The 23,873-nt window shown below is 45.9% G+C and overlaps 1 protein-coding gene across 1 annotated transcript in view; it reads left to right on the top strand.

Annotated features, from left to right (window-relative positions):
• SOBP (sine oculis binding protein homolog) overlaps positions 1–23,063 on the top strand; it is a 167,002-nt gene extending 143,939 nt beyond the window's left edge. Inside the window, exons 6-7 of the mRNA XM_052645601.1 lie at positions 1,905–3,863; positions 21,452–23,063. Of these exons, the coding sequence (XP_052501561.1) occupies positions 1,905–3,860 (1,956 nt within the window). The 3' untranslated portion in view covers positions 3,861–3,863; positions 21,452–23,063. The remainder of the gene's footprint in view (positions 1–1,904; positions 3,864–21,451) is intronic.
• The last annotated feature ends 810 nt before the right edge of the window (positions 23,064–23,873 follow it).

Raw genomic sequence — 23,873 nt, 5'->3', positions numbered from 1 at the left:
TCTAGATGAGAATTTTAAGAGTCTGATAGATTGTGTGTGTCTCTTCTCATCAGAGGCAATTCTGTGCTTATTTGTAAACTAGACATCTCAACTGTGATAAAAATGAAAACACAACTCTTAATTCTGGAGAAACTTGAAACACTGTAATGAAACACAGGAGTATCTTAGCATTGTTTTTTTTGTTTGTTTGTTTTTGCAACAAGCATTTTGAAAGGGTTTTTTGATATGAGACCAAACAAAAAACTAATGTATGCCAATAAGTATTTGTTATTCAGTCTCACACCATCAAATATATTACCTGCAATATCAGGGGGAAAAGTGAGAAGGAAAAGAGTGGATTTACACATACAGACACATCTGCCATGAGTGTGTGCACTCAAAATCACAGACTAGCCTGCCACCACTGTTTACAGTCTAGGAAAGCTGAGAGTTAAATGAGATGAGTAATCAAATGCCCAGCATATGTTGTTTTTGCATTGTTTATGTGACCAATCATTACTAAAATTTATCATTTTTAATGCTATCAGTTTGCCATAGTTAAAAAAACAATATGCACCAGCAACAGAACAACAGACACCCTTCTCAACAAAAACAGGGCTCCGTGCAGAGCAATATTGGAACCAGGGCTTTATTGAAAAGAGATTCAGATTCAATGAACTCACCATTGCATTGTGTTTCAGAATTCTTCCTCTCCTGCTGTATGGCTTGAGTGCTGAGGAAATGACCAAAAAAAAAAAAAAAAAAGAAAAAAAGATTGTGTGTGTAATGTTCAGTCAAAAAAGTAAGGCACTGAAGGAACTATTGAAAATTTTGACATCTGTTTATCTGTTTATAGCTATGGCAAGATTACTCATATTAATTCTTGTTTAAAATGCCATATGAAGGAAAGACATTTGTGCAAACAAGAGTCATATTTGAATTGTAGATCATGTCTTCACCATCTGTGAGAGCTGATGGTGTTGCAAAATTAATGTGTTAATGAAATCACAATAATTTCTCCAAAGTAATGGGTTCTGAAGCCGAGAATGACTATTTTTTGAACTTTGATGTCTAGTGATTTCCAATTGGGAAAAGCTCTCAGCCTTTAATTAGTTCTGCAGCCCAACTTTAAAATAAATTTGGTGATGTCTTTCTTTTGCCAGGAGTCGATTTGAAGGGCGGAAAAGCCATAAAAACTTTTGGAAAACGTTCTCTGGTGTTTGAAAAGTTGTTAAATAAGACTGCCTGCCAAGAAATGTCACCAAAAATTCTGACTACTGAGAGAGAGTGGGCAAACAGCTCAAAAAATAATTCTAGCTTGCTGCAACATCACAGGTTGGGAATAGCTAAACCTCACACAGACTTCATGACTAATTCCAAGTTTCCCCTTGGAAGCCAGACATAATGATGTTCAGTGCTATGTGTTATTGGTTAACACAGCACACCCCTTCCAACTGCATTATCCAACAGTCAATAGTGTAAAGTGACTTGTGTGAGGAGAATTTTAAGGGTCTATATTTCAAAGCCCACTGAACTTTTGGGAGAATTCTTTTCATCAAAACTATTTAGATTTGCATGAACAATGAGCCTCTTTGACTGGGGGAAATATATGGGCAGGTATATGTACTCTTTGTCAGATCCACCTTTAAGTCATGCTTAAAGAGGAACAACAGTTTCTTTTTCTTTTTTTAAAATAGGAGATGGTGGTAATTGCTAGTCTGAAGAGTTAATATTTATAAAGCAATTCTGGCTTCCAAAGAGAAATCATTTTACAAACATTTAGGACTTTTACCTTTTAGAAGGAAACACTTCCACCTAGTTGAAAAATCATGATAAAGTTTGAAAAGAACCTCTATGTAAAACATGAAATGCTATCTACCAAAGGAGATTGCTTATGTTTTTTCTTCTTTATTACTGTGTTGTAGGTATGTGACTGGTGTAAGCACATAAGACACACGAAAGAATACCTGGATTTTGGGGACGGGGAAAGAAGGCTTCAGTTCTGCAGTGCGAAATGTCTCAATCAGTACAAAATGGACATTTTCTACAAAGAGACACAGGCCAATCTTCCAGCTGGGCTGTGCAGCACATTACACCCTCCCATGGAAAATAAAACAGAAGGCACCGGGGTGCAGCTGCTCACTCCAGACTCTTGGAATATCCCTCTAACAGATGCTCGCAGGAAGGCCCCCTCCCCGGTGGCTGCAGCTGGCCAAAGCCAGGGCCCTGGCCCATCGGCGTCCACCACCGTCTCTCCATCTGACACTGCCAACTGCTCTGTCACTAAAATCCCTACACCAGTGCCCAAGTCCATGCCCATCAGCGAGACGCCAAACATCCCTCCTGTCTCCGTCCAGCCACCTGCGAGCATCGGGCCTCCCCTCGGAGTCCCGCCTCGCAGCCCTCCCATGGTGATGACCAACCGCGGCCCGGTCCCGCTGCCCATCTTCATGGAACAGCAGCTCATGCAGCAGCTCCGCCCGCCCTTCATCCGCGGCCCGCCGCACCACGCCTCCAACCCCAACAGCCCCCTGTCCAACCCCATGCTCCCCGGCATCGGGCCCCCGCCAGGCGGCCCCAGGAACCTGGGCCCCACCTCCAGCCCCATGCACCGGCCCCTGCTGTCGCCCCACATCCACCCCCCGAGCACCCCGACCATGCCGGGGAACCCCCCGGGTCTGCTGCCCCCACCGCCTCCCGGCGCACCCTTGCCGAGTCTCCCCTTCCCGCCGGTAAGCATGATGCCAAATGGCCCGATGCCCGTGCCCCAGATGATGAATTTCGGGCTGCCGTCGCTCGCCCCGCTGGTGCCGCCCCCCACCTTGCTCGTGCCATACCCCGTGATTGTGCCCCTGCCCGTGCCCATCCCCATTCCCATTCCCGTCCCCCATGTCAGTGATTCCAAGCCCCCCAACGGGTTTTCCAGCAACGGGGAGAACTTCATTCCGAGCGCCCCCGGCGACTCCTCGGCGGCAGGAGGCAAGCCAGGCGGACACTCCCTGTCCCCCCGGGACTCCAAGCAGGGCTCGTCCAAGTCCGCGGACTCGCCGCCCGGCTGCTCGGGCCAGGCCCTGAGCCTGGCTCCCGCGCCCGCGGAGCACGGCCGGAGCGAGGTGGTGGACCTGACGCGGCGCGCCTGCAGCCCCCCGGGCGCGGGCAGCCAGCTCGGCTTCCCCGGCGGCGTGCTGCAGGGCCCGCAGGACGGCGTCATCGACCTGACTGTGGGCCACCGGGCCCGGCTGCACAACGTGATCCACCGCGCGCTGCACGCGCACGTCAAGGCGGAGCGCGAACCCGGCGCCGCCGAGCGCAGGACCTGCGGCGGCTGCAGGGACGGCCACTGCAGCCCGCCCGCCGCTGGCGACCCGGGCCCGGGCGCCCCCGCGGGCCCCGAGGCCGCCGCGGCCTGCAATGTCATTGTGAACGGCACGCGGGGCGCCGCCGAGGGCGCCAAGGGCGCGGAGCCGCCGCCCGAGCAGCCCCCACCGCCGCCGCCGCCGCCGCCGCCTCCCGCGCCCCCCAAGAAGCTACTGTCGCCGGAGGAACCGGCGGTGAGCGAGCTGGAGTCGGTCAAGGAGAACAACTGTGCTTCCAACTGCCACCTGGACGGGGAGGTGGCCAAAAAGCTGATGGGGGAGGAGGCCCTGGCGGGGGGCGACAAGTCAGACCCAAACCTTAATAACCCCGCGGACGAGGACCACGCGTACGCTCTGCGGATGCTGCCCAAGACGGGCTGCGTGATCCAGCCTGTGCCAAAACCCGCGGAGAAGGCCGCCATGGCGCCTTGCATCATCTCCTCGCCCATGCTCAGCGCCGGGCCCGAGGACCTGGAGCCTCCACTCAAAAGGAGGTGCCTCCGAATTAGAAATCAGAATAAGTAAAAGGTTTGTATGTCCACCGGGGCTCTTCTCCGCACGAGGCAGTGCACTGCTCCTTCCTTCTTAAAAGGCAAATGCGTGCAAAGGCGGGGGAGAGAGAGTTGTGTTGACAATCATGGTTTTACGTTATGTGTTGTACACTACGCCTTGTGTGGTCACATACTACCATCATTTGGATCCAATTCCTATTTTACAGCTGAGGGAACTGACTCAACAGCAAGTAAGTGCCATGGCCAAGGTCACTTAGTGATAAAGCCCAGTCTTGAACCTGAATTGAAACACTGTCTACTAATTACTTTTGTTCTTAGGCTCCTGTCTGTAAGTAGAGAAGGATGCAGGGAGGAAGGAGCGAATGATTACTCGGAACCTGTACTTGTTCAGTCATGAGCTTATAGACTGACTAGTAAAAGGTGAGCTGAGCCACTTCCTGGAGCTAGCTGGTACAGACATTGGCAGAATGTCCCAACTCACCAAACGTGCTCAATAACCAGGGAATTCCATTTGCAAGATGAGAATAAAATCTAAGCTTCTTAGATGCCTATGCCAGCTGAACCGAGGCCATGACGCCCCATTTGCCTGGTCAGGTGTTGGAGCAGCTCCTGTTCTTGGGATCTCTTCCTTCGTCACCAACCAGCATTCCCCAGGCTAGGCCTCAGGCCTCACTGACCAGCTTTGCTTTCTCCCCTTTTTGGGACTCAGCAGCTCAGCTGATGGGCTGTTCACCTCGCCAAGCAGTGGAAGGCTCTGGCAGAGAATTGGCAGCAGTCACTGAAGTGGGTGAGAGTGCACATCCCTGACCTTGGGTGGGGGGCGGGGGGGGGGGGGGGGGGGGGGGGGGGGGGGGCGGTGTCAGGAATCCTTAATACCTAGTGAACCATAAATAACAAGTCCAGAATTTCAGTTAGGGGGAGGGCAGTGAGCCTGTGTGGCTGCTTATTGTAGCCAGATGTGGCCTCATTTGATCCTCTCACCAATCCTGGTGGAATAAGCATTGTCTGCATTTACAAGGATGAAGATGAGGCTTGGAGATGTTGCCCAAATCAAAGCTGGTAAGTGAGGGAACTGATATTTGACTTGGGCCTGCTGGACCCAAAGCCTGGGTGCTCTCCTCTGTCCGCAAGGATAGCAAACAGGCTAATGTTCTGCTGAACATTAATGTTCTAATGTTCTGTTTATCAGCTGTTTATGGAGAGGAAAGCAGGGGAATGAATATTTGTTGAGCACAAAGCTTGTACACAGCTCTTTCCAGGAGCGGGGGTCAGGGGAATAGGGCGGGGGACGCAAAGTGAATCTGGGGCAGCACCTGTCCTCAAGGCGCTTACAGTCTGGTGGCAGTGTACGCCGGGAGGAGGGAGGTCTGGCAAGGAGCAGTGGACCTTTTAGGAAGAACAGTTGCTCATATTTGTGCAGGTCATTCTCTGAGTGTTTTTCAGTAGTATTCCTTTGGGTCAGGATTCATTTGGCAGTTGTCTTCATTTTACTGACGAGAATACTAAGGTGTAGAAATTAGGTAACGCCCAAGATTCCAAGAATTCCATGTTAGTAAGTTGAGATTCAAATTTAGGCTGTTTGACTCCACTGTAGGTATTAATTGGTCCCTTTATTACCCTACTTGATGAAATTCTTTTATTCACCTCAGTTGTCTTGGGGGAAATTTCCTAGGTAAAAACTAAGCCTACCCACCAACTTCTCTAAGTGTTTAGACAGTGGTTTTTTGTTTGTTTTTAGCAATTTCAGTTGTATATTTCAGCAAGAACAATGAAAAAACAAGAATACCAACCCATTGCTTCACAGTAGGAAATACAGATATGGACAAGAACACTTGATGTGATGTGTCCAAGCCATTGTCCCTCGAAGTCAGCACGTTTACCCGGACACCTACCCGACTTGTAACCAGGAGTTTGCCTGGGAAGCTCAGAGCCCATGAAAGGGACCTTGATGGGTGATGCAAGAAGGGTTTCTCAGAATTTGAGGCTTCCTTTTTCACTGATGGCTTTCCCAGTAGGAGCAGAATACTAAAACTCAGCTCATCAATCCTTGATTTTACATCTGCAAGTTCTGTTCTCTAAAGACAGTCTCAGCCTTCTGCTAGTCACCTCAGCTGAAAATGGCCCTAATTTCTCTACCAGCGTAGTTTAATCTGGTTGACCAAGCAGTGAGTAATGCAAAGATGTACAACAAAAAAAGTGATGGCCTTTAGAAAGCCAAAAAAGCATCAGGAACTGTAATTTTAAATACATTCTAGTGTCACTCATTCAAGTGATATTAAAGAAAGGACAGGAGGGTGAAAACTTTTACTACCATTACTAAAGTGAGAAGTGACCAAGTCAAGGAGAGTGTCACTAGTCCATAAGTAGCATGGGGCCAAAAGAACATAAAAGCATGAAATATATGATGGCTATTTCGATGATGTATATTTCTGAATAAGGAATCAGGCAAGGGTCTTGTACGAGGACCAGAGTCATTGCTAAAAATATTAACCTGACTTCAGTCAATTTCAGAAGATGCAGTGACGAAATCGCCTACGGTCCCCCTGAGATTGGAAAGTTCTTTTTTATGATGGGTTTCCCCAAGAAATTACAGCTTTTCTCTAAACCCAGAGACTCTCAGTCTTTGCCAGCTACAGTGGGATGATGAGGCGAGTGATTTAAGATGGGGGAAGAACGCCTGTGCCCTTGTAAATCACATCGCCTCTTGCCCTCTTTAGTTCCGTGTCAACTCATAGCACAGTCTCAACCTGCTGTAATTCACTCCCATTCTCTGACCCTTCCTGATTTTCTCTGCACATGTGGTGCTGTTTTTCTTCTATGCCTTCAGAAACCCTGCCCATGCGTGTGGTTACGGAAATTGGAAATGCATCCATTAAATAAAGGACTGCATGGCTTTTGTGACCTGACAGTGAATACTGTTTGGTGACAAGTTAAAGCCAAAGGGGAAGCATTAAAAACCAAAACCAAACCCGGGCTGAGTTGTGGTAGGTGAGGCGGACGTGAGTGATTCTCCTTGCGCTTGTTGGTAATTCGTATTATCTCTCGGCATAGAGTCTGTCAGTGACTGCCATCCAGGTTTTTCATTCTTTTTGCTATGCCCACCATTTTCATACAATAGGACTATTTTTAAAAAATCATTTAAAATAGATTCAAAGCAGACTGTAATCTGAAATCAGTAGTCCAGGCAGCTGCTTGTTACCTTCAAAGAAATCATCATTTTTGCTAGTTCTCGGCAATCACAAGGTTTTGTTTGTTCCTTTTGACTGTTTCTGTTCCTGGTTACCTGACTTTATGCATTCTTGTTCGTTGATATGATTACAAGTGATTTAAATAGGCAGATATTTTCCTAGATGCAGAACTAATTAAGTTTAGTTGAAGATTTTAAAAGGTTGGAAACTTCCTTTAATCTTCAACTTTTAAGATGCCAAATACCAGTTCTGCAGCTTCTGTAAGCTGAAAATAAAATCCCTCCAAATAATAAGGAAAACAGTGTATAAACATTTCCCAAACTCTTCTCTCCACAAAGAATTCCATTTATAAATGGAATACTCCTTTCCTTGTCTTTGCCTTGGAGTTTGGGGGATAGCTGTTTGTATTTGTACATTTTCTGAATTTCAGCAGTTTACACTTGTTTATGGTACAATGGGGAGTTCACAGTAACCATTTGCAAATGTTTGAAGTTATTCAAAAGAAAATATCCCCCCTCCTTGATTTTCCAGGGAAATGACATCTTCTCTTTAAGTAAAATAATCAATGGAAAAAATGTGTACCATGAGTAACCCTTTCACTCTCACTTTTTCCATTCCCAAGGAGTGGCAAGACCAAGAACTCCCCACCTTTGTGGCTCCCAGATTTCTAAGACCAGAAAGAAAATCTGAGAGTCTTGCCCCCAGCCCCCACTCCAAGATGCTCCCCTAACTCTAGCAGCAGGAGTTCCTTCCACTTTTTGTTTGCTCTGAGAGGGCTGAAGAAGGGATGGGGGCTGTAGTTTAGACTTTTTGGAGTTTAGAGTTTAATTATTAGCCTGACCACGGAGCCACAATCCAAGAAAGGACTATTTCAAGAAGAGGGCAGGGGATTCGCCTCATTAGGAAAGCCCAAAGGATGGAGGTGACAAGTAACTTTTTGCCAGTTCAGGTTCTTCAGCTAAGTTTGAGGAAGTCGGCTGTCTGCAAAGTCAAGTCCATACAGAAGAAATATGACTATGGATGCCGACCATGAAAGCAAGGAAAAGAGGAAACCCTTCAACTGAGAAGAGGAAATCAATACAAATAGGATGTGCTCAGATCCTCTGCCAGACTTGAGATTTTTAATGTGCTAGTACTTAGTTACTGGAAACATTCATTGGCAACACCGTCCCTGGTGGTGCAGCTCTGCCTGTTTGTTGGGATGTGGATGGCTGCCCAGCTCTAGGTCTAGGTGGTTCAAAGAGCCAGCAGTGAGGAACGGCCAGGTCTGTGTCATGCACACACGTGAGTGGTTAGAACTGGAGAGAGCGCTTGCTGTGATCCTTGCAGACTCATCAAGGAGAGTCGTATGGATGAACAGTGTCAAGGCTGCTCTTAGACACATCTTGCTTAGTGTTGCTGGGTCTCTTTTTTAACTTTTAGGACAAGGAGATTGAAAGAGGGTTTTAATGTGCAGGCATCTGACTAGGTATTATTTCAGTCAAATTATGATGGAATGGGAAATGACATTTGTGATCGGGTATTTATTTCCTTTAGATATACTACAGCCCTCCTCCTTCAACAGGGCTGGGACTAGAGTGAGGCCAGAGAAATGCTTAGTGCTCGAATTTTAGTGAGGACTCCAGAGTCAGGCAGTGTGGCACAAGTCCTGGCCCAGATCTACCAATCTCCTGATCTGTGTGGCAGCTCCCCAACCGAAGCTGCCCTCCATGAACTAGTCTATGCACAGCCTTCAGCCGCTCCCCCTGGAATTTTGTGGAAAGCTATATGTGCCTGTGAGTGGAAGCATTTTCTTGGGAGGAGCAGTTCATAGATTTTTGACTTCAGAAAAAAGTGTCTTACATATCCGACATATCTGAAGGGTTATTTTATATGATCGCCAAGCAGTATCTGAGCAGAAGTTTTTCTTGTTACTCTGAGGAAGATGAATTAATTGTAAATTTCCCTTAAAACTTGGAATTTACTTTTAGCAGTTTTTGCTGTGGACCTAATATTGCAAAATCACTGTTACAGCCATATAATGTAGCCCTTGTCTCCGTTGCCTTAGTGACAAAATGCAAAAGGTCACAGACCTTTCTTCAAGTTACTATAACCTGTGAGCATCTGTGGGGAAAGCAGAAAAGGGAAGCAAGGAGAGGAACAAGCTCAATGCTTCTTCACCACTGGGCCTTTCAAAGTTTATGCTTTGTAGGCAGTGGCTGTCCTTCACTGGAAAACCATCAACCCTGCTGTTAAGGCCAAGGGGTTGGAATGGCTCAAGTTGGAGAATTGGGTAGATGAGTAAACACCAGAGCACTGGTGTGGCCATATCTGGGAGCACCACCAATCCCCATAGTTCCTTAGCACATACTTCTTCACCTGGAGAGAGTGCGCTTGGACAGGTGAAGGCATTCAACTAGCTATTAACAAGCCATGGCCCAAAAGGGCACTGGAAATGAGCTCCCTGTCTAGTTTCCAATGAATCGCTCCCTTGCTGGCTCGAATGACTGCCTGGGGATCCTGGTTCAATCATTTACACCTACCTCCATGCAGACAAGCATCGTGGGGGGCAGAGGTGTTTGAGGACCAAAGCACACTACAGCATGAAACACTTACCTCATGTTGTGGAACACCCCCACCACCAATACACTGCCTTTCCAGACTCTCTTGTCAAAGAGATTGTGTCAGCGGCTGAGGGTGGCCGCCGTTCAATCTTCCTTCACCCTCTCCCATACAGAGTTGTTTTGTATTCTTTTGTTGCTGGTTTAAATAAATATACATGGATGCATGTTAAGGCAATGCATTCTGCATGTGTAAACTTTTTTTTTTTTTAATGCTTCACAAACATAAAAGGAATCCATTTAAGAGAAACAAATAAATTAGCTTTAAAAGATAAACAATTTAGCCCTGGCATCATTTAACATGGTCTTAGTCTCAAGAAAAAGGAGTAAATGCCATCTCAGATGCCAGCTCTAAATACTAATCCCAGAGAGTTCTTCTCCAGATCTGTGGATTTCCACGGCACTCTGCTTGAGGAAAAATCAGGGTGGGGTCAGGATGGGGAATATGAGGCCGTCAGCAAGGAGGGGAAACACACACACACACACGCAAATTATTTCAAGAGTCATTTAAAAGATTCTAGTGAAAATGACCAGAGCAGAAGCAAAGGACGACAACAACAAACGTTGGAATAAATCTCCTACGCTTTGAAAAGCTCCTGCATGTACTAAACGTTCTTAATTTGGACTCTCATCAAGTTGCCCCTGAGATCCCTTAGCTCTGAACTCCTGGGACCAAGCTGTGGCCATAGGCAAGAATGTGCCTGTGCGATTTTACCCAGTGCCCAAGTCTGACTAGGGAGATGGGGACACAAGAGCAGAGCTGCCTGGCCACGCGGGTGTGGGGTCAGGACTGGGACAATCAAAGCTGCCTCACGCTGCCCGGCCTCATTCCATCCAGAGACTTGGCTGCGATGCTGGTTGTCTCATCATTTCCCCCTTTTGAACCTCTAGTTTGTTGTCTTTCTGTGATAGCAAGCTGTGTTTTGTTTTGGGTAAAAAGGGAAGTAAGAATGTGACAGAAGAACAGAAGGGAGAAACACACTTTATGGACTTGTTTGATATGAAACGTTGACCTCATGTCCAAAAGATGCAATTAAAGAGTATATCTCTCTCTCATTTGCATGGCTTATTTCCCCAGACGTGTTTTTGGTATTGAAAATGAATGGTATTCCCATACAACATGTGTCTCAATTTGTAATGATATCCTCCTTGCAGCTGGCTTAGTTCTCCAACTGTTTCTAAAATGTTACTGTCTTAAATTTGAGCCAACCTACAATAACAAATTATCTGGAAGCAACGTGGCTGAGCTGCATTTGGTGAGAGAAGGGGAAACCCTATATTTCATCCTTCAACTCTTGTTTTGGAAATTCAGAACTGTAACATGATCTTTTTCTAAGGAAATCTACACACGCACACTTTTAAAATTGTGCATATTGGGTGTTGTGGGAGCAGGAATGAGCAGGTTTAGGTTTCTCTGCAAAGTTCTGCATCCCATCAACAAACCCTTTTGATATTTTAAACCCATATTTAGAGTAATTTCAAGATATTTGGAGCACATGTGGTTAAATGTAAAACTTTGTCATTATGATTCGTTGGATGCTTTTATTTTAAATATTTATAAGCCATTTTTAAGTACTTTATCCAAAAGATTTCTCCTACTAAAATACTATAATTGAGTGGTATCTGAGCATCAACTGAGCGTATAGTAGACAGAGGGTGAAGTCACTGCAACATGCATGCACGTTCTTGCTTTTCTGGTTTTGATTCAAATGTCGTTTTTAGTAGATTCAGCTTATTTTTTAACTGTATAAAAAGTCATGAACTGGATTGGTTGTCTCTGGTTTTTTTTTTTTTTTAATGACCAAATCCCCCAAAGGTAAAATGTTCAACTTGAATTATGTCGATTCCTACTCCTTTTTTTTATCCTGAGAATAATTAATAAAACTTTCCATTAGAGTGTTGGATTGGAATCTGCGCCCATAGGAACTTAAAAGTGTTATATTGTTCCTCTAACATGTCTTAGAGACAGTTTATTGGTGGTTAGATTGAATTCTTTACTATTCACCCTCGGCCATCAGAAACTGAGACATAGATCCCATCTTTATCATAAGTAGCCTATTTGAGTACTTAATATGAGAAAGAGGAGGGCGGGGGGAAAGGCCTTTTTCCAAACTTAAAATCCATTTAACCTTCACAAGTTATAAATTTCAAACTGACCACAGGCCTCTGGGGCTCACACTCTTTATGGCTGGCAAAATACAACTTTCTGGTAAGAATGGGGAAAAGAAGGCTTTAAAAGGGCTCATAAACTTGCTTGGACATCTACTAGCTCTTAGCAAACAGCATTTTCATGAGTTAAGTGTAAATGAGTCAGAAACATATAGATTGAATTTCTTTTAAAATACACATGGGTTTAAAAATTAAGGCCAAAGTGCTTGGCAAAATAAGTTTTGGTTTTAGCCAAACCTCAAATGTTTGAAAAAAATAGTTCTACAATTTGCCAAACCAAAAATATATCCAGGTCCCTCCATTCCTCTCATTTAATACGATGCCATCATAGGCATGGGACTGAATGTCTATTTTCATATCCACCAGGGTTTGAGCAATGTGAGTCCCAAATACTAAGTGAAAAACTATGAAAAATCTTTTTGTGGAAAAACCTTATGACCTTGAAAATGAAGATGAGCAGTCACTGGTTCAGGGTTCTGATTTTGATAGCCCTTCTCACTGTCTGATCCTCTGATCAACTTGTTCTCTGTCTCAGCTGTGTGCGCGTGTGTGTGTGTGTGTGTGTGTGTGTGTGTGTGTTTGATGCACAGAATAATCACTTTTTAAAGATCCTGTATTTGAAATGCTTAATTTTTACTTAATATACCATGATCCACAAAAGTTAATAAACTCTTAATCATATCTGAACAAAGGGAGGCAGTCCCCGTTTACTCATTATGGTTCAAAGTTAGTCTTCATTTATTTCCCTAGAGGGTAAAACTTATCCGTTTTCAATCAACTGTCTTGAATACTGACTCCATGCAGGAGAGGCTGTTAAAGAGTTAGAAGGAAGGAAGGAAGGAAGGAAAGAAGGATGGAGGGAGGGAGGCAAGGAGGGAGGAAGGGAGGAGGGTGGGGAGGGGAGAAAGAGAAAAGCCAAGAAGTGGGAGAGGGAGTGGCAGGAGTCTTTGACTTGTTTTGAGGAGCCAGTGACCTGAGAGAGACAAGAAATAATCAAGCTCACTGTTACGAGCCTCATGCAGAACCTGCTAATAGATGTGATACTGCAGACAGAGGGCTTTGACAAGAGCAGGGACCCAGGCAGTTCACACTTTGTTGTAACTTGGTACCCAGCTTGGGGCTGGCAGGATGGGCACGTGAATGAGAAGAGAGGGTCAGGAAAGGTGTAGTTAATGGCATTACCACGGTAGGACTCCATACAGCAGGTGAATTTGGGGTTAGGTTCTAAAACCCAGAAGGGCCGTGAACTGGCAGTCAGGAATCGGGGAATAGGGGAGGCAGTAGGGTGTCAAAAGCCACAGGTGAAGAGAAGAGAAGCCACATGAGGGAGGGCTGTCCCTTCACCCAATTGGAGCAGAGGGCTTGCCTGCAGAGAGGGCAAGGTGGGAGGCCAGACGAGGGCAGGTGGGTATTGGAGCAGGGGGTTGTGGAGCTTGTACTCTGAACATCAGGCAACGTCAGGAATGGCTGGAGGTCTGTGTTTGAGGAAAATTCCTTTAGCAGCTGTTTGCAGACTGAAAGGAAGCAAGAGAGAGACTGGCATCGCTGAAGCCGATCCCTGCATTCTGATGACAGGCTAATTACCAGCAGTGAATTCTAAACATGGCAGGACGTTCTCGCTGCAACATGGGGGGATGAGCACTGCCACATCCAGGTTTTAAGTATGAAAAGCCATCGTAGCAATGCACAGGGAGGATGGACTCTTTTCTTTGAGCCCAGAGTAGGCCTAAAAGGCTTCATGGCACACAGTGGAAGGAAACCTCAAGACTACAGAACATCCCGAAGTTCAGGCAAGGGGATACTGGCCAGGGCCCCAGATTGTCATGGAAATAGGGCTCCACCCTTCTGACCACCCCCAGCCCTCCCCTCCCCCTCCCCGAACCCCCCCTCACCCACAGCCCCCCCCCCCCCCCCCCGCCCCGGCTGCTCTGAACCTTAGGCTGCTGGGGCAGGGTGTGGTGCAGGCTGTCAGTCACCTCTTAGGTGCTAAAGGAAGACAGTGGCTCACCTAGCAAGGGACGTCCCTGGATGGACGCGGAGCTTGGACAGTGGCCATGGTGATGCCCAAAGCTCTGTCTTTGGACTGAAGAGCAGCCACAGGCTTGGGTGGCTTGCTCAAGGTCAGACACCGGGAGAGATGTTCACAGAAGCTGAATCAGATCCCCCCAGGGCCAGCAGGTACTTTTAAAAGAGTTTGGTGACTGTGGGAGATGTCCTTTTATCTTTTTAACTCCCCAGACCAAAGGCTTTCTGAAACTTTTCCTGTGGTGAAGTGGACTCCCGGTAGTAAAGGGAGGCAGTATCTGGTTTAGGGGTACACACCTATGCCTTGAGGTTGGGCCAAGCCTGTGTTCAGATTTAAGCAGAGCCGATGACTGAGGGAGGAAGTGGTTTCTCCCCTGGAGCCTAAGTCCCTAGCTCATCACATTGCTGGGAAGAACAGATGAGGAAACCTAGGTAGACTGTGGTGCATGTGCGGTACCCAGGAAAGCGAGTTCCTGTCTAATTAGAAAAGCTACAATGCCTAGGAGAGGAGCCCAGGGCTGGAGTGAGGTCTGCTTGGTCTGAAACTGGCTATGTTGCTTATTACCAGCTGTGAGTTTGGACAAGTTTTATAACTGTGTTGTGCCTATATCTTTCTCACTAAACAGTTGTAATAACTAATATTTCCTGCGGCCTTTTTAGATGTAAGCAGTGTTCCAGATGTTATATGCCCACAACAACCCTCTGGGGTTTTGTTATTAAACCCATTTTATAGATGAAGAAACTGAGGCACAGAGATGTTAAATATCCTACCCAGAGCCACTAGCCAGTAAATGGCAGTCCTGGGATCTGACTGGTAGCCTAGATTCAGAGTGTCCCTGCAAAACCACTGAACATGTCTTATATACCAAAAAAAATGAAGGTAATAAGCCCCACTTCATAGAGTTATCGGGTTCCAGTGTAAACAACGGAAGTACAATGCCCAGGAGGTTCCTGGCGTATATATAGTAGGTGCTCATTATAAGAATTGTCGGGGTAATGCCTGCAGCCCAGAACTTCCTTCAACATGTCATGAGAGGTCATGAAACACTTCCATGCTACCAACCTCGGAAGTTAGGGAAACTATTCCAGAAATCCTCCTAAGATGTCTGGCTCCACTTTTATAAGCAGAGACTGGGACACGCAGAACACATGCTCAAGGTCACAGAGTGGTGCAGCCAGGATCAGAACCTGAGTCCTCTGCCTTTCCCCTCAGTGGGACACCGGATACGACCTGGGCTGCTTGAGTTACACAGCTGGTGCCAAGGACCAGAATCATGCTTTTGCCACCTACGGCATTGCTTCCTCACACCGCGGAGCTGATTTCAGAGAGGAAACAGGTTGTACCTGAGTATCTGGAAAGGCCGGAGAAAAGCAATTATTAGCCACACACTCCATCTCATTCTCTGTTGGGGAGGGGGCGGCCAGGAATCAGCATGCTTGCTCTTATTTTTCACATGAAATTTCCTTAAATATGAAGCCCTTCTCTCTTTCTCCTGCTGTCTTTCTGCTAAAGGGCTGGTTGTAAAGAATAAATGAAGTGTCAGACCTCTTTCCCAGACTTAGCCTAAAAGTCTTAAAGTCTGTTGATCCATAGACAATAGCTACTTGCCACATAAAGCTGCCTTTTTCTCTGTTTTTTTTTCTTATCTTTTCTTTCTTTCCTTTTTTTTTTTTAAACTTAGACTGCCTACGTTCAGATTATATAAATAACAAACTCAATCTTAGTACAATAAACATCTACTTTTGTGTCCAGGGCAGATTTTTTGGAAGGCGCGTGAGCCAACTTCAGCTAGTTTGTGTATTGGCTAGGACTTGAATGAAAATGCAATTATTATTTCTTGTCAAAAAATTTCTTGGAGTTCTTGTCTCTAAGGCCCCTGCCAGCTTTGACATCTGCTTGTCAGGGGGAGGAAGGGGAGAGATGAAACCTGGACTAGGGGGCAGCACTCCGAGGAGAGCGTGGACTTTGGGGTTGTAGGAGCTAGACTTCAGATTTGCTCCTTTCTAGCCGGTGACCTTGAGCAAGCAAGTTCTCGGCAAAGTTTCCTCATCTGTAAAATGGGGACAGTGATAAATACTTCATTAGCATTATTGTTTCAATAATCAGTATATAAAATACACTTGTTTTCAAGTGAAATAAATATATAAAAGTGCCTAGTGTGATACTTGACATAAAGTAAGTGCTCCTTAAAATTTGACTCTTTTCTTTGAAAATGCTGTAACTTTCCCAAACTGAACAGGAAGAGCTTGGTCCCAAAAGTCAAGGGGCATAAGGATTGGCGCTTTTCTTCCAAAATTTCTTGCAAAACATTAACTATATCATGTAATTCTTTGTTTATTTTTCTCTTTCATGAATGGATGTAGCCACTTGCTCCAGCACATTTGTAAAAATGTGTGCAGTTAGTCATGAATCCCTGCCTGTTTTTAGAAAAGGACCAGAGACAGGGTAATTTGTTTTGCTTAAACTCTCAGGTTTTAGAAAGGATTTGAGGTGGCTAAAGAAGATCCATTGTCCAGGGAGAAGATAAAGGCTTTTGCAGTGCACAGGAGGGGTTCTGCAGCTCAGGGTTCTCTGTCCCCCAGGATCTTTTAGAGGTCAGCAAGAGATAGCCGTGGCCACTTGTGTGAACAAACAAGTTTCTCTGCCCATTTGACTCATAGAACCAGCTAAACAAAGAAAAACAAAACCTTAATTTGTAAAACAAAGAATTAAAGATGGAGTTATCCCAGTTGGGGGTCTTATATGGTTGGAATTTTTGTTGATTAAAGAGTAAAATAAGAGATATTGCTAAAGGAGGAAAATTATTTAAAAAAGAAAATCAAGGCCTTCTGTTTAGTTTAATTTTTTTTTCTTTTAGATAATATGAGCCTTAGCTTATCAGAGCTGTAGGGTGGGCAGCTCAGTAGTGATGGAACTTACTGTTGGTGCCACAGCCTTCTCATCATGGGTTATTTCCCAAAGCAATCATGCTAGAAACAAGAAGCGATGTTTTTAAATTACTTTCATCAATTAGCAAGCAAGCTCTAAGAAAAGAGATGCCATCTACTTTGTAAATTAAAATGGTTTCTAGCTTGGTAAAAGCCATTTCAGAACTCTTCACAAAGCAATAGTGGATGGAGGAGAAAGGGAACCATATTTTGGCAAAACCTTCCCAAGCTGTAGCCCTGTCCAGGATGGGCTTGGTGTGGAGACCACGATCTGGCGTCACACCCGGGCTTATCAGCCAGTGCAGGCGGCTCTGTTCATTGACCACGGGGCACTCCCCTTGTGAGCGTCCCAGAATAGCTGCAGCTACCTGAGAGCAGTCCAGTCCTTGGGGACTCATTATTGTCGCAGATAAACAGCATAGCCGAAGCCAGCACGTAATAGCTGTATTTAACTGTGATAAGTGATGGGCCGACGTGCCCGAGTGAGTGGCATCACGGCAGGGCCGGGATAACTGGACAAAGACAAGCCAGCCTGGCAGTGGGCATCTCTTGCACATCATAGGGTTGATGCCACAGGATTTTGGATTCTGGGGAATATATATGACAGACCCGGAGAGCCTGCATTCTAGAAGACAGGACAGACCTCCAGGATTTTGTTTATGCTAATGACAAAGGTATTTAAGGAATCAAAGAAGAATGAAAATTTGGAAAATGGATTAGATTAATGGAGGCAGGCTTCCTCACAGAGGTGGAATCTTGTATCACGGAGGGATTATCTTGAAAATACAGAGTAAGACTCTTTTCATTGGAATACAGAATAAGACATTTTCTGTGGCTACACATTTATATTTGGGAATGTGTAAATTAGAAGTTTTCCTTTTAAATGCAACCTGCATCTATCTTGTTTAGTCGCTAAGTTGTGTCCGACTCTCTGCTACCCCATGGACTGTAGCCCACCAGGCTCCTCTGTCCATGGGGATTCTCCAGGCAAGAACACTGGAGTGGGTGGCCATTTCCTTCTCCAGGGGATCTTCCTGACCCAGGGATCAAACCCAAGTCTTCTGGACTGGCAGATGAATTCATTATCATTGAGCCGATGGTTAGGCTGTAAAGGCCAAAGAAGAAAAGGTGAGAGTGACTGTATACTGACAGCATCAACATTAAGATAAGTTATTAACACTCAGGCCTATTTTTGTTTTCTATTGTGCTCTGAAAGTGCTCGTGTGATAAAGGAAAAGTAAGTCAGTCTTAGCAGTGCTGTCCTCATGAAAAGGGAGAGTGTTGGTGGACAGAGGCTCGCTCAGTGTACTTGGCATGCAGTTATGACTCCACAAAGGAGACACTGAATTTCTCTGGCCAGAGGGGCAGCTGGGGCTGGGGTTCTGAGGGCACCGGCTGTGTGAGCCTGCCAGAGAGCATGCACTGCGGAGCGGTTTTCATACACGGTGCCTGCATGGTCCATGGGATGGGCTGCACATGCGTGTGTGAGAGACATTCCATGTGGCAGGGCCCTGGGCTGTCCTGCCTTCAGCAAACCCCCAATTCAGAGGAAAACCCAAACGTGAGGCACAAACAGAACTGCTTGCATTAAGACACACTTCCCTTAGGAGTGTGTGTGTCTGTGTGTGTGTGTGTGTGAGAGAGAGAGAGAAAGAAGGAGACTTTTTCTAAAACTTAGGACTTCAGGGTAGAGACGTTGATAGCCTTTCTTCTACAGTGTGTACTTCCATACTTGATGATGGCTTCGGTCCAAAGACCCTATAAATACAGTCACAGAATATGAGAGATGGAAGATATAATAGAAAATCTCACCCAGGCCTTCATTTCACAGAGGGAGATCCAGGCTCAGGGGGTTAAGGAATCAAGGTCACACGGCTGCAGAGGGTTCATGCTGGACTATAGCCTACGTCTCGGTCTCACTTACTGTAGAACTTTCCCCTTTACTTAGATCAGGAAATTTAGACAGAGAGGACAGATTGTCCCATATGATGCCTCTGCTGGGCAAGGGTCGGCTCGGGCCCTGGAACTTCCTGCCACGAGCACTTTCTAAAACCCCAAGCTCACTCTCTCCCCACTCTTGAGTTTCACACCTTGCCAGCCAATAGCTCTCAGGAAGGTGACTCCCAAGCTTGGTGCTTCATTTTCATTGATTCCTGTGTCACCAACAGAGGGGCTGCCCTGACCATCCAGAGCCAGGAGGACAGAGGAGGAGGCCTTCAGTTCACCCCCTCCTCAAATATCATCCGCCGAGAGCAACTCGCACTTCGGCAACACCACCATCCTGCCTGGGTGGGTGTCCTAGACTCGGCACGTGCGTGGGGAGAGGGAAGGAAATGGCACAGATATTGCCTTTAGCCATTAAAATAAGCTTGGTGTGAGGAGGCTTTCTGAGCAGCAGGAGTGGGGCTGCAAAAAATAGAGTGCGGTGCAGCTGCACCCTTTAGAACTTTGGGGGAAAACACATATTATTTACCAGACAATAATAGATACCAGAGAATAATAATGATTATTATAGTGTTTGGGATGGCAAACGCTGTAGTTAAGGTTCCAGAATGGCTCTCATTATAATCCCGTTTTCCTGGTCCCTTATGAAAGCCTGGAGATTTTCTCCAAGCAGGCTGTTGCCGTCCGTGTTTGGCCTTTGTCCAAAGGCGATTTCAATATAAGGAGACTTATCTGAGACATATTCCCCTTTGGAGGTGGTCATGCTCACATTAAAGAAAAAAGCTATATCTTTGAAAAAGCAGTTGTAGCATTCTTGAGTGAGTAATTCAAAATGGTGATGTTTCCCAGTCACTGGAAGAAAGCATTAAACACCTTTTTTTTTTTCCCCCTTTTTAAAGAAAGGATTCAGAGGTCCCCTCTGACTATGAGATTTGGTCACTCTTGGTCCCAAGCCCGGAGGTAGGGATGGCTTTCCTCCCTTCACAGCAAGTTTCTTACTGTGCTTCTTACACAAAAATAAATCCTCCCCAGAAAAAGCTATGCTCTGTCCATTTGGATCAGTTTCCAAGCTCTTGTCTCAGTCCTTTGTGACCTCTTATTCGATGGTGGCTCTGTGTTTTTGTTTGGTACCTCTTTTCACCTTTGTCTTAAAGAAAGCAAGAAAGGAAGAGGAAGGAAGGAATGAAAGAGAAAGAAGAGAGAGAGAGAAAGAATGAGAGGAAAAGAAATTAAAGTGAGCTCTTTATTCTGAGATAAATATCCGCATTTCCAAATCTGACCATGCCAAATGAAAAGGTTTCCATGGCCTTGTAATTCCACTCCCATTGCATATTTGTGGTGTTTTGCATTTTCACTTTGGTTATTTAATATACATATTAAATGCACACAGATCTGGTGATTTAATGTGATTTGGGGAACTCAGGCATTTCCTGTCATGCACATTCAGATTTTCAAGTCTTGTTTTTTGGCTGATCATTATTATGGTTACCATTAACACCAGGATTTGGATAGCAGGGTTCAAAGCATGAGCTTGGATGTAGTCCTCCCAGTGGGCATTTTGACCTTTTCACACTTGCACTAAATTCATGCTGCAGACACTCTGAGCACGTTTCCAGGTCTCTTTGAGGCCTCTATTTCTTCATCTATAAAATGAGGAAATTGTGTATATTATCTCTGGGGTCCCTTCAAGTTCTCCATTCTGTCACCTGAAATTATTTGTTCATCGTTCTAGGAATAATCTCAACAGTTGTAAAGATGTGTATGAGCCCTCTGCTACCACGTCATGTTAGCCAAATTCTACCCATTCACATTTCTGACATCTCCATTTATGGGCAGGGGGGAAGAAAGTATTGTTTGGGGACATGGGGGACAAGAGTTGTTTGACTCCCATTCATTTGACAAATGCGTGTTGAACTGAACATATTTGTCCCAGGGTGTAGGGACGTGAGCAAAACAGACACTACCCCACACCTCAGGGACTTCACAGTTTGGTTGGCCAACTTCTAAATGGCTGCTTCCTAGGGGTGACGGCAGAGTGTCTTCAGGAGGTTGTATTTTAAGCCAAGAAACTGGTAGCAAATGAAATAAGCCAGTAAAGATAGAGAGGCAGAGCCTGACATCTGTGGTGGAAGTTGGAATGGGCGTTCCCCACTTTCCTGGTGACCGCCCTTCATACCTGCTACACCGGGACGAGTCCCACGCTGGGTTTGGATATGAAGGGATGTGAGTGGCTCACCTTTCAGGCTGACCCACATGCTAAAACGTTCATCTCATGGCCTTCCTCCTTTGCAGCAAACCTCGGGGCTGTTACATGCAGTACGGGGGTGAGGTCTGCAGCTCCAAGTCCCCTAACGAGCTTGCCTGTCTTTGGGGGTGCCCTTGAGCAGCTCCAAAGACCTCCTGCCAGTTAAGGGTGCACTAACGTGAAGAGCAAAAGCTGCCGGGTCACAAAGGATGCCGCTGTGGTCTTTGGGCGAGGGCGTGGTGCGCCATGCTCATTATGGTATTCCAAAAAGCGACTCGAGTTTCATTTCCTCACACAAAGCTGGCAGGGCTGACCCTGCGCAGAACCGTGAATGAAGTCGTGTGGAAACCAGGCTGTGCCGCCCTGTTGTGGGGCCTCCTCTCCAGTCTGACCTGCCGGCTGGAGAGCGGGCTGCTCTGACTCAGGCCGGGGTTCTCCCCAGCCTGGGGGTGGGGGGCAGTTTGGTCCAGTGGATTCTAACAAACCCCTTCTCCTCTATTTCTAGGAACGCGCACTCACAGGGTAACTTGCATGGAGAGAGGGCACAGAGCAAACCATATCTCGCCATCCAATGACACCAGCTGGTCCGCTCACCACCCCCTCTGGCTAAAACTCAAGCAAATAAAGCCGCTTCCTGTCATTAAGCATCTCACAGGAAGCAGCTCTCCCTCAGTGGCCTCTAGCCCAGAGAAGCCAGCACGTCTTGGACCCACCAAGCGGGCCCAGCCTTCCTGCCGCCACCATCTCTGCTTCTCCCCAGAGGAACTTAGGGATTTTGCCCCTGGTTTGAAGAAAAAAAAAAAAAAAACCAACAACGAAACACCAACAAGCCACAAGGACCAATGTAGGTATTCTCCCCGCCCCATCTTCCAAGGCTCAGAGGGTGAGGCTGGAAGACGATCCGAATTTGAAAACAAAAATCTTTTTTTAATCTTTTTAAAAACTGCTGTGGTTTTGCTGCTACACGAAGAGTTGTGATTTGCATTGTACGGTTTTGGACCTATACTGTTCACGTTTTGACGGCGGAGAGGGATCGTACTGGAGTCCCAACGCTTCCAGATTCATCTCTGTCCTGTCCAGGATGCACTTTTAAATGAAGAGTTAGAATATTTTATTGGCTAATATACTTTTCTTGTTATTTTTACAAAGGCCACCTTTATCCTTTTTAATGCCATATTTTCAGTGTTACACTTTTATGGCTTTTAATTTTCGATTTGACAGATGTAAGAAGCAGCATGAATAGTTTATACTGTGGTTTTTCAGAGACTGAATGCCAAGAGAACTCGGTAAATGTTTATTCTTCTCAGCTTTCTCTTTAAATTCCCCTAAATAGCGCCCCATTTGGGAACAGAGCAAGAGTGTTGAACTGAAGACCAAAATGCCCTGAAGGTGTAAAATAATCCGAGGGGGAATATTTGCTGGGCGTCACGAAAGACTTGGATGAAATTTCAACCCTGATGGTTTTCGGTGATCCAGGAAGTCAGTGAAGCAATCTCTCTATACGCAGAGCCCTTTCATGATAATTAGAATGGTATGGACAAACCAATGAAAACAGGAGGGAAAGTGAGAAAGCTCACCCATGATTCTGTTTCACTGTTTGCTTTCTCCTGTCATGGTTAAGAGAAATGTGCAATTCGATCCTCAATCAGTGGGTGGAGGATAACAGGGTAGATTTTCTTGTGTGCACTTGTACAGTTGTAGCTGGGAGTCCAGAAGTCCTCTAGAGCATGTGTACTGGCACTGAGTTGGTGAGACAGTTGTGGAGTATCCCATTCTGATGAGTACAGAAAAAAAAAAATAAGGAAAAAAAAAAAACAAAAAAAGAAGAAAACAAAAAAAAAAATCAAATCACCTTGTGATTCAGTGTATCTGTTTACTAACTCCAATAAAGCAATTGTTCCCTCTGGAGGGGTCCAGGTGCCCCTGCCCACAGGCTGCCGAGCTGGCAGCAGGAGGGGGCGGGCGAGGCCAGGACGGTGTCACGCTGGCCCTGAAGCACCACGGGGCCGTGGATGCGGTGTACATACTGTATTTCTATATCCTCCTTTGTACAGAGTCACTTAACAAGTCAAGCTACTGTCTTACAGGTGCTCCTTATTTATTAGAGCTGTGAGAGGTTGGGGGGACACACCTGGCGAGCGAGCTCGCTTTTTAAAAATGAAATGTGGGGGGGCAGGGGAAGGGGGTGGGAGGGAGGGGAAGCTCGCAAGCCCAGGGAGAGATTTATAAAAGTGAACAAAAGGAAAACTTCCAGCCACCGATTAAACCAACCAACCGACCCCAACACCAAACCCGCCCATGCAGGACGCAGCAGCCCCACCTCTGGGCATCCCTTTCCCTGCGGGGGGCCCCCAACGTTCTCCTCGCTCCCTGACACAGTGTCCGATTCATCAAACAAAAATAAATCTCTAAGAAAGAAAAATGCACCTACATGTGCTTATTTTGCTTTTCTCATTATTATGACTATTGTTGTTATTTTCCTTGTTACAGAAGGTGTGCATGTCTTTCCCCCAGGGAAATTTTTTTTTTTTTTCATATAAAGCTAGTTTTAAAAGATGTCGAAATAGAAGGAGTGAAGCTGGCCCTTCCCAACCTGCATCTCTGCAAACAAGAGCCCACCTGGTCTGTTTGAGGGTCTGATTTCCCACCATGTCCATCACTGATAATACACAGCACATGTTGAGTGAGCTCTTGGCCCTGTATACTGGGGTGTCCCTTCCCAAAGGCTCTCCAAGTCCTGATTTTTTTGGCTCCAAAGGTTTGGTTCTAAGGCTCAGGAAGCGCCATGTGCTAGAAGCAAAACTCCCCAGTGGACTCTGCTCCCATCAGTACATCAGTTCACCTGTAGGTCAGGAGTACTTCGTGAATGGGAAGAGTCAATCTGGTTTTGCTTTGGTACCTGAATTAAACATCAGAAAGTTTCTAAG

This window comes from Budorcas taxicolor, chromosome 9 (genome assembly GCF_023091745.1).
Source record: "Budorcas taxicolor isolate Tak-1 chromosome 9, Takin1.1, whole genome shotgun sequence".
Lineage (NCBI taxonomy): Eukaryota > Metazoa > Chordata > Mammalia > Artiodactyla > Bovidae > Budorcas > Budorcas taxicolor.
Note: the sequence above shows the minus strand (reverse complement) of the source record. Positions and strands in the feature narration are given on the sequence as shown.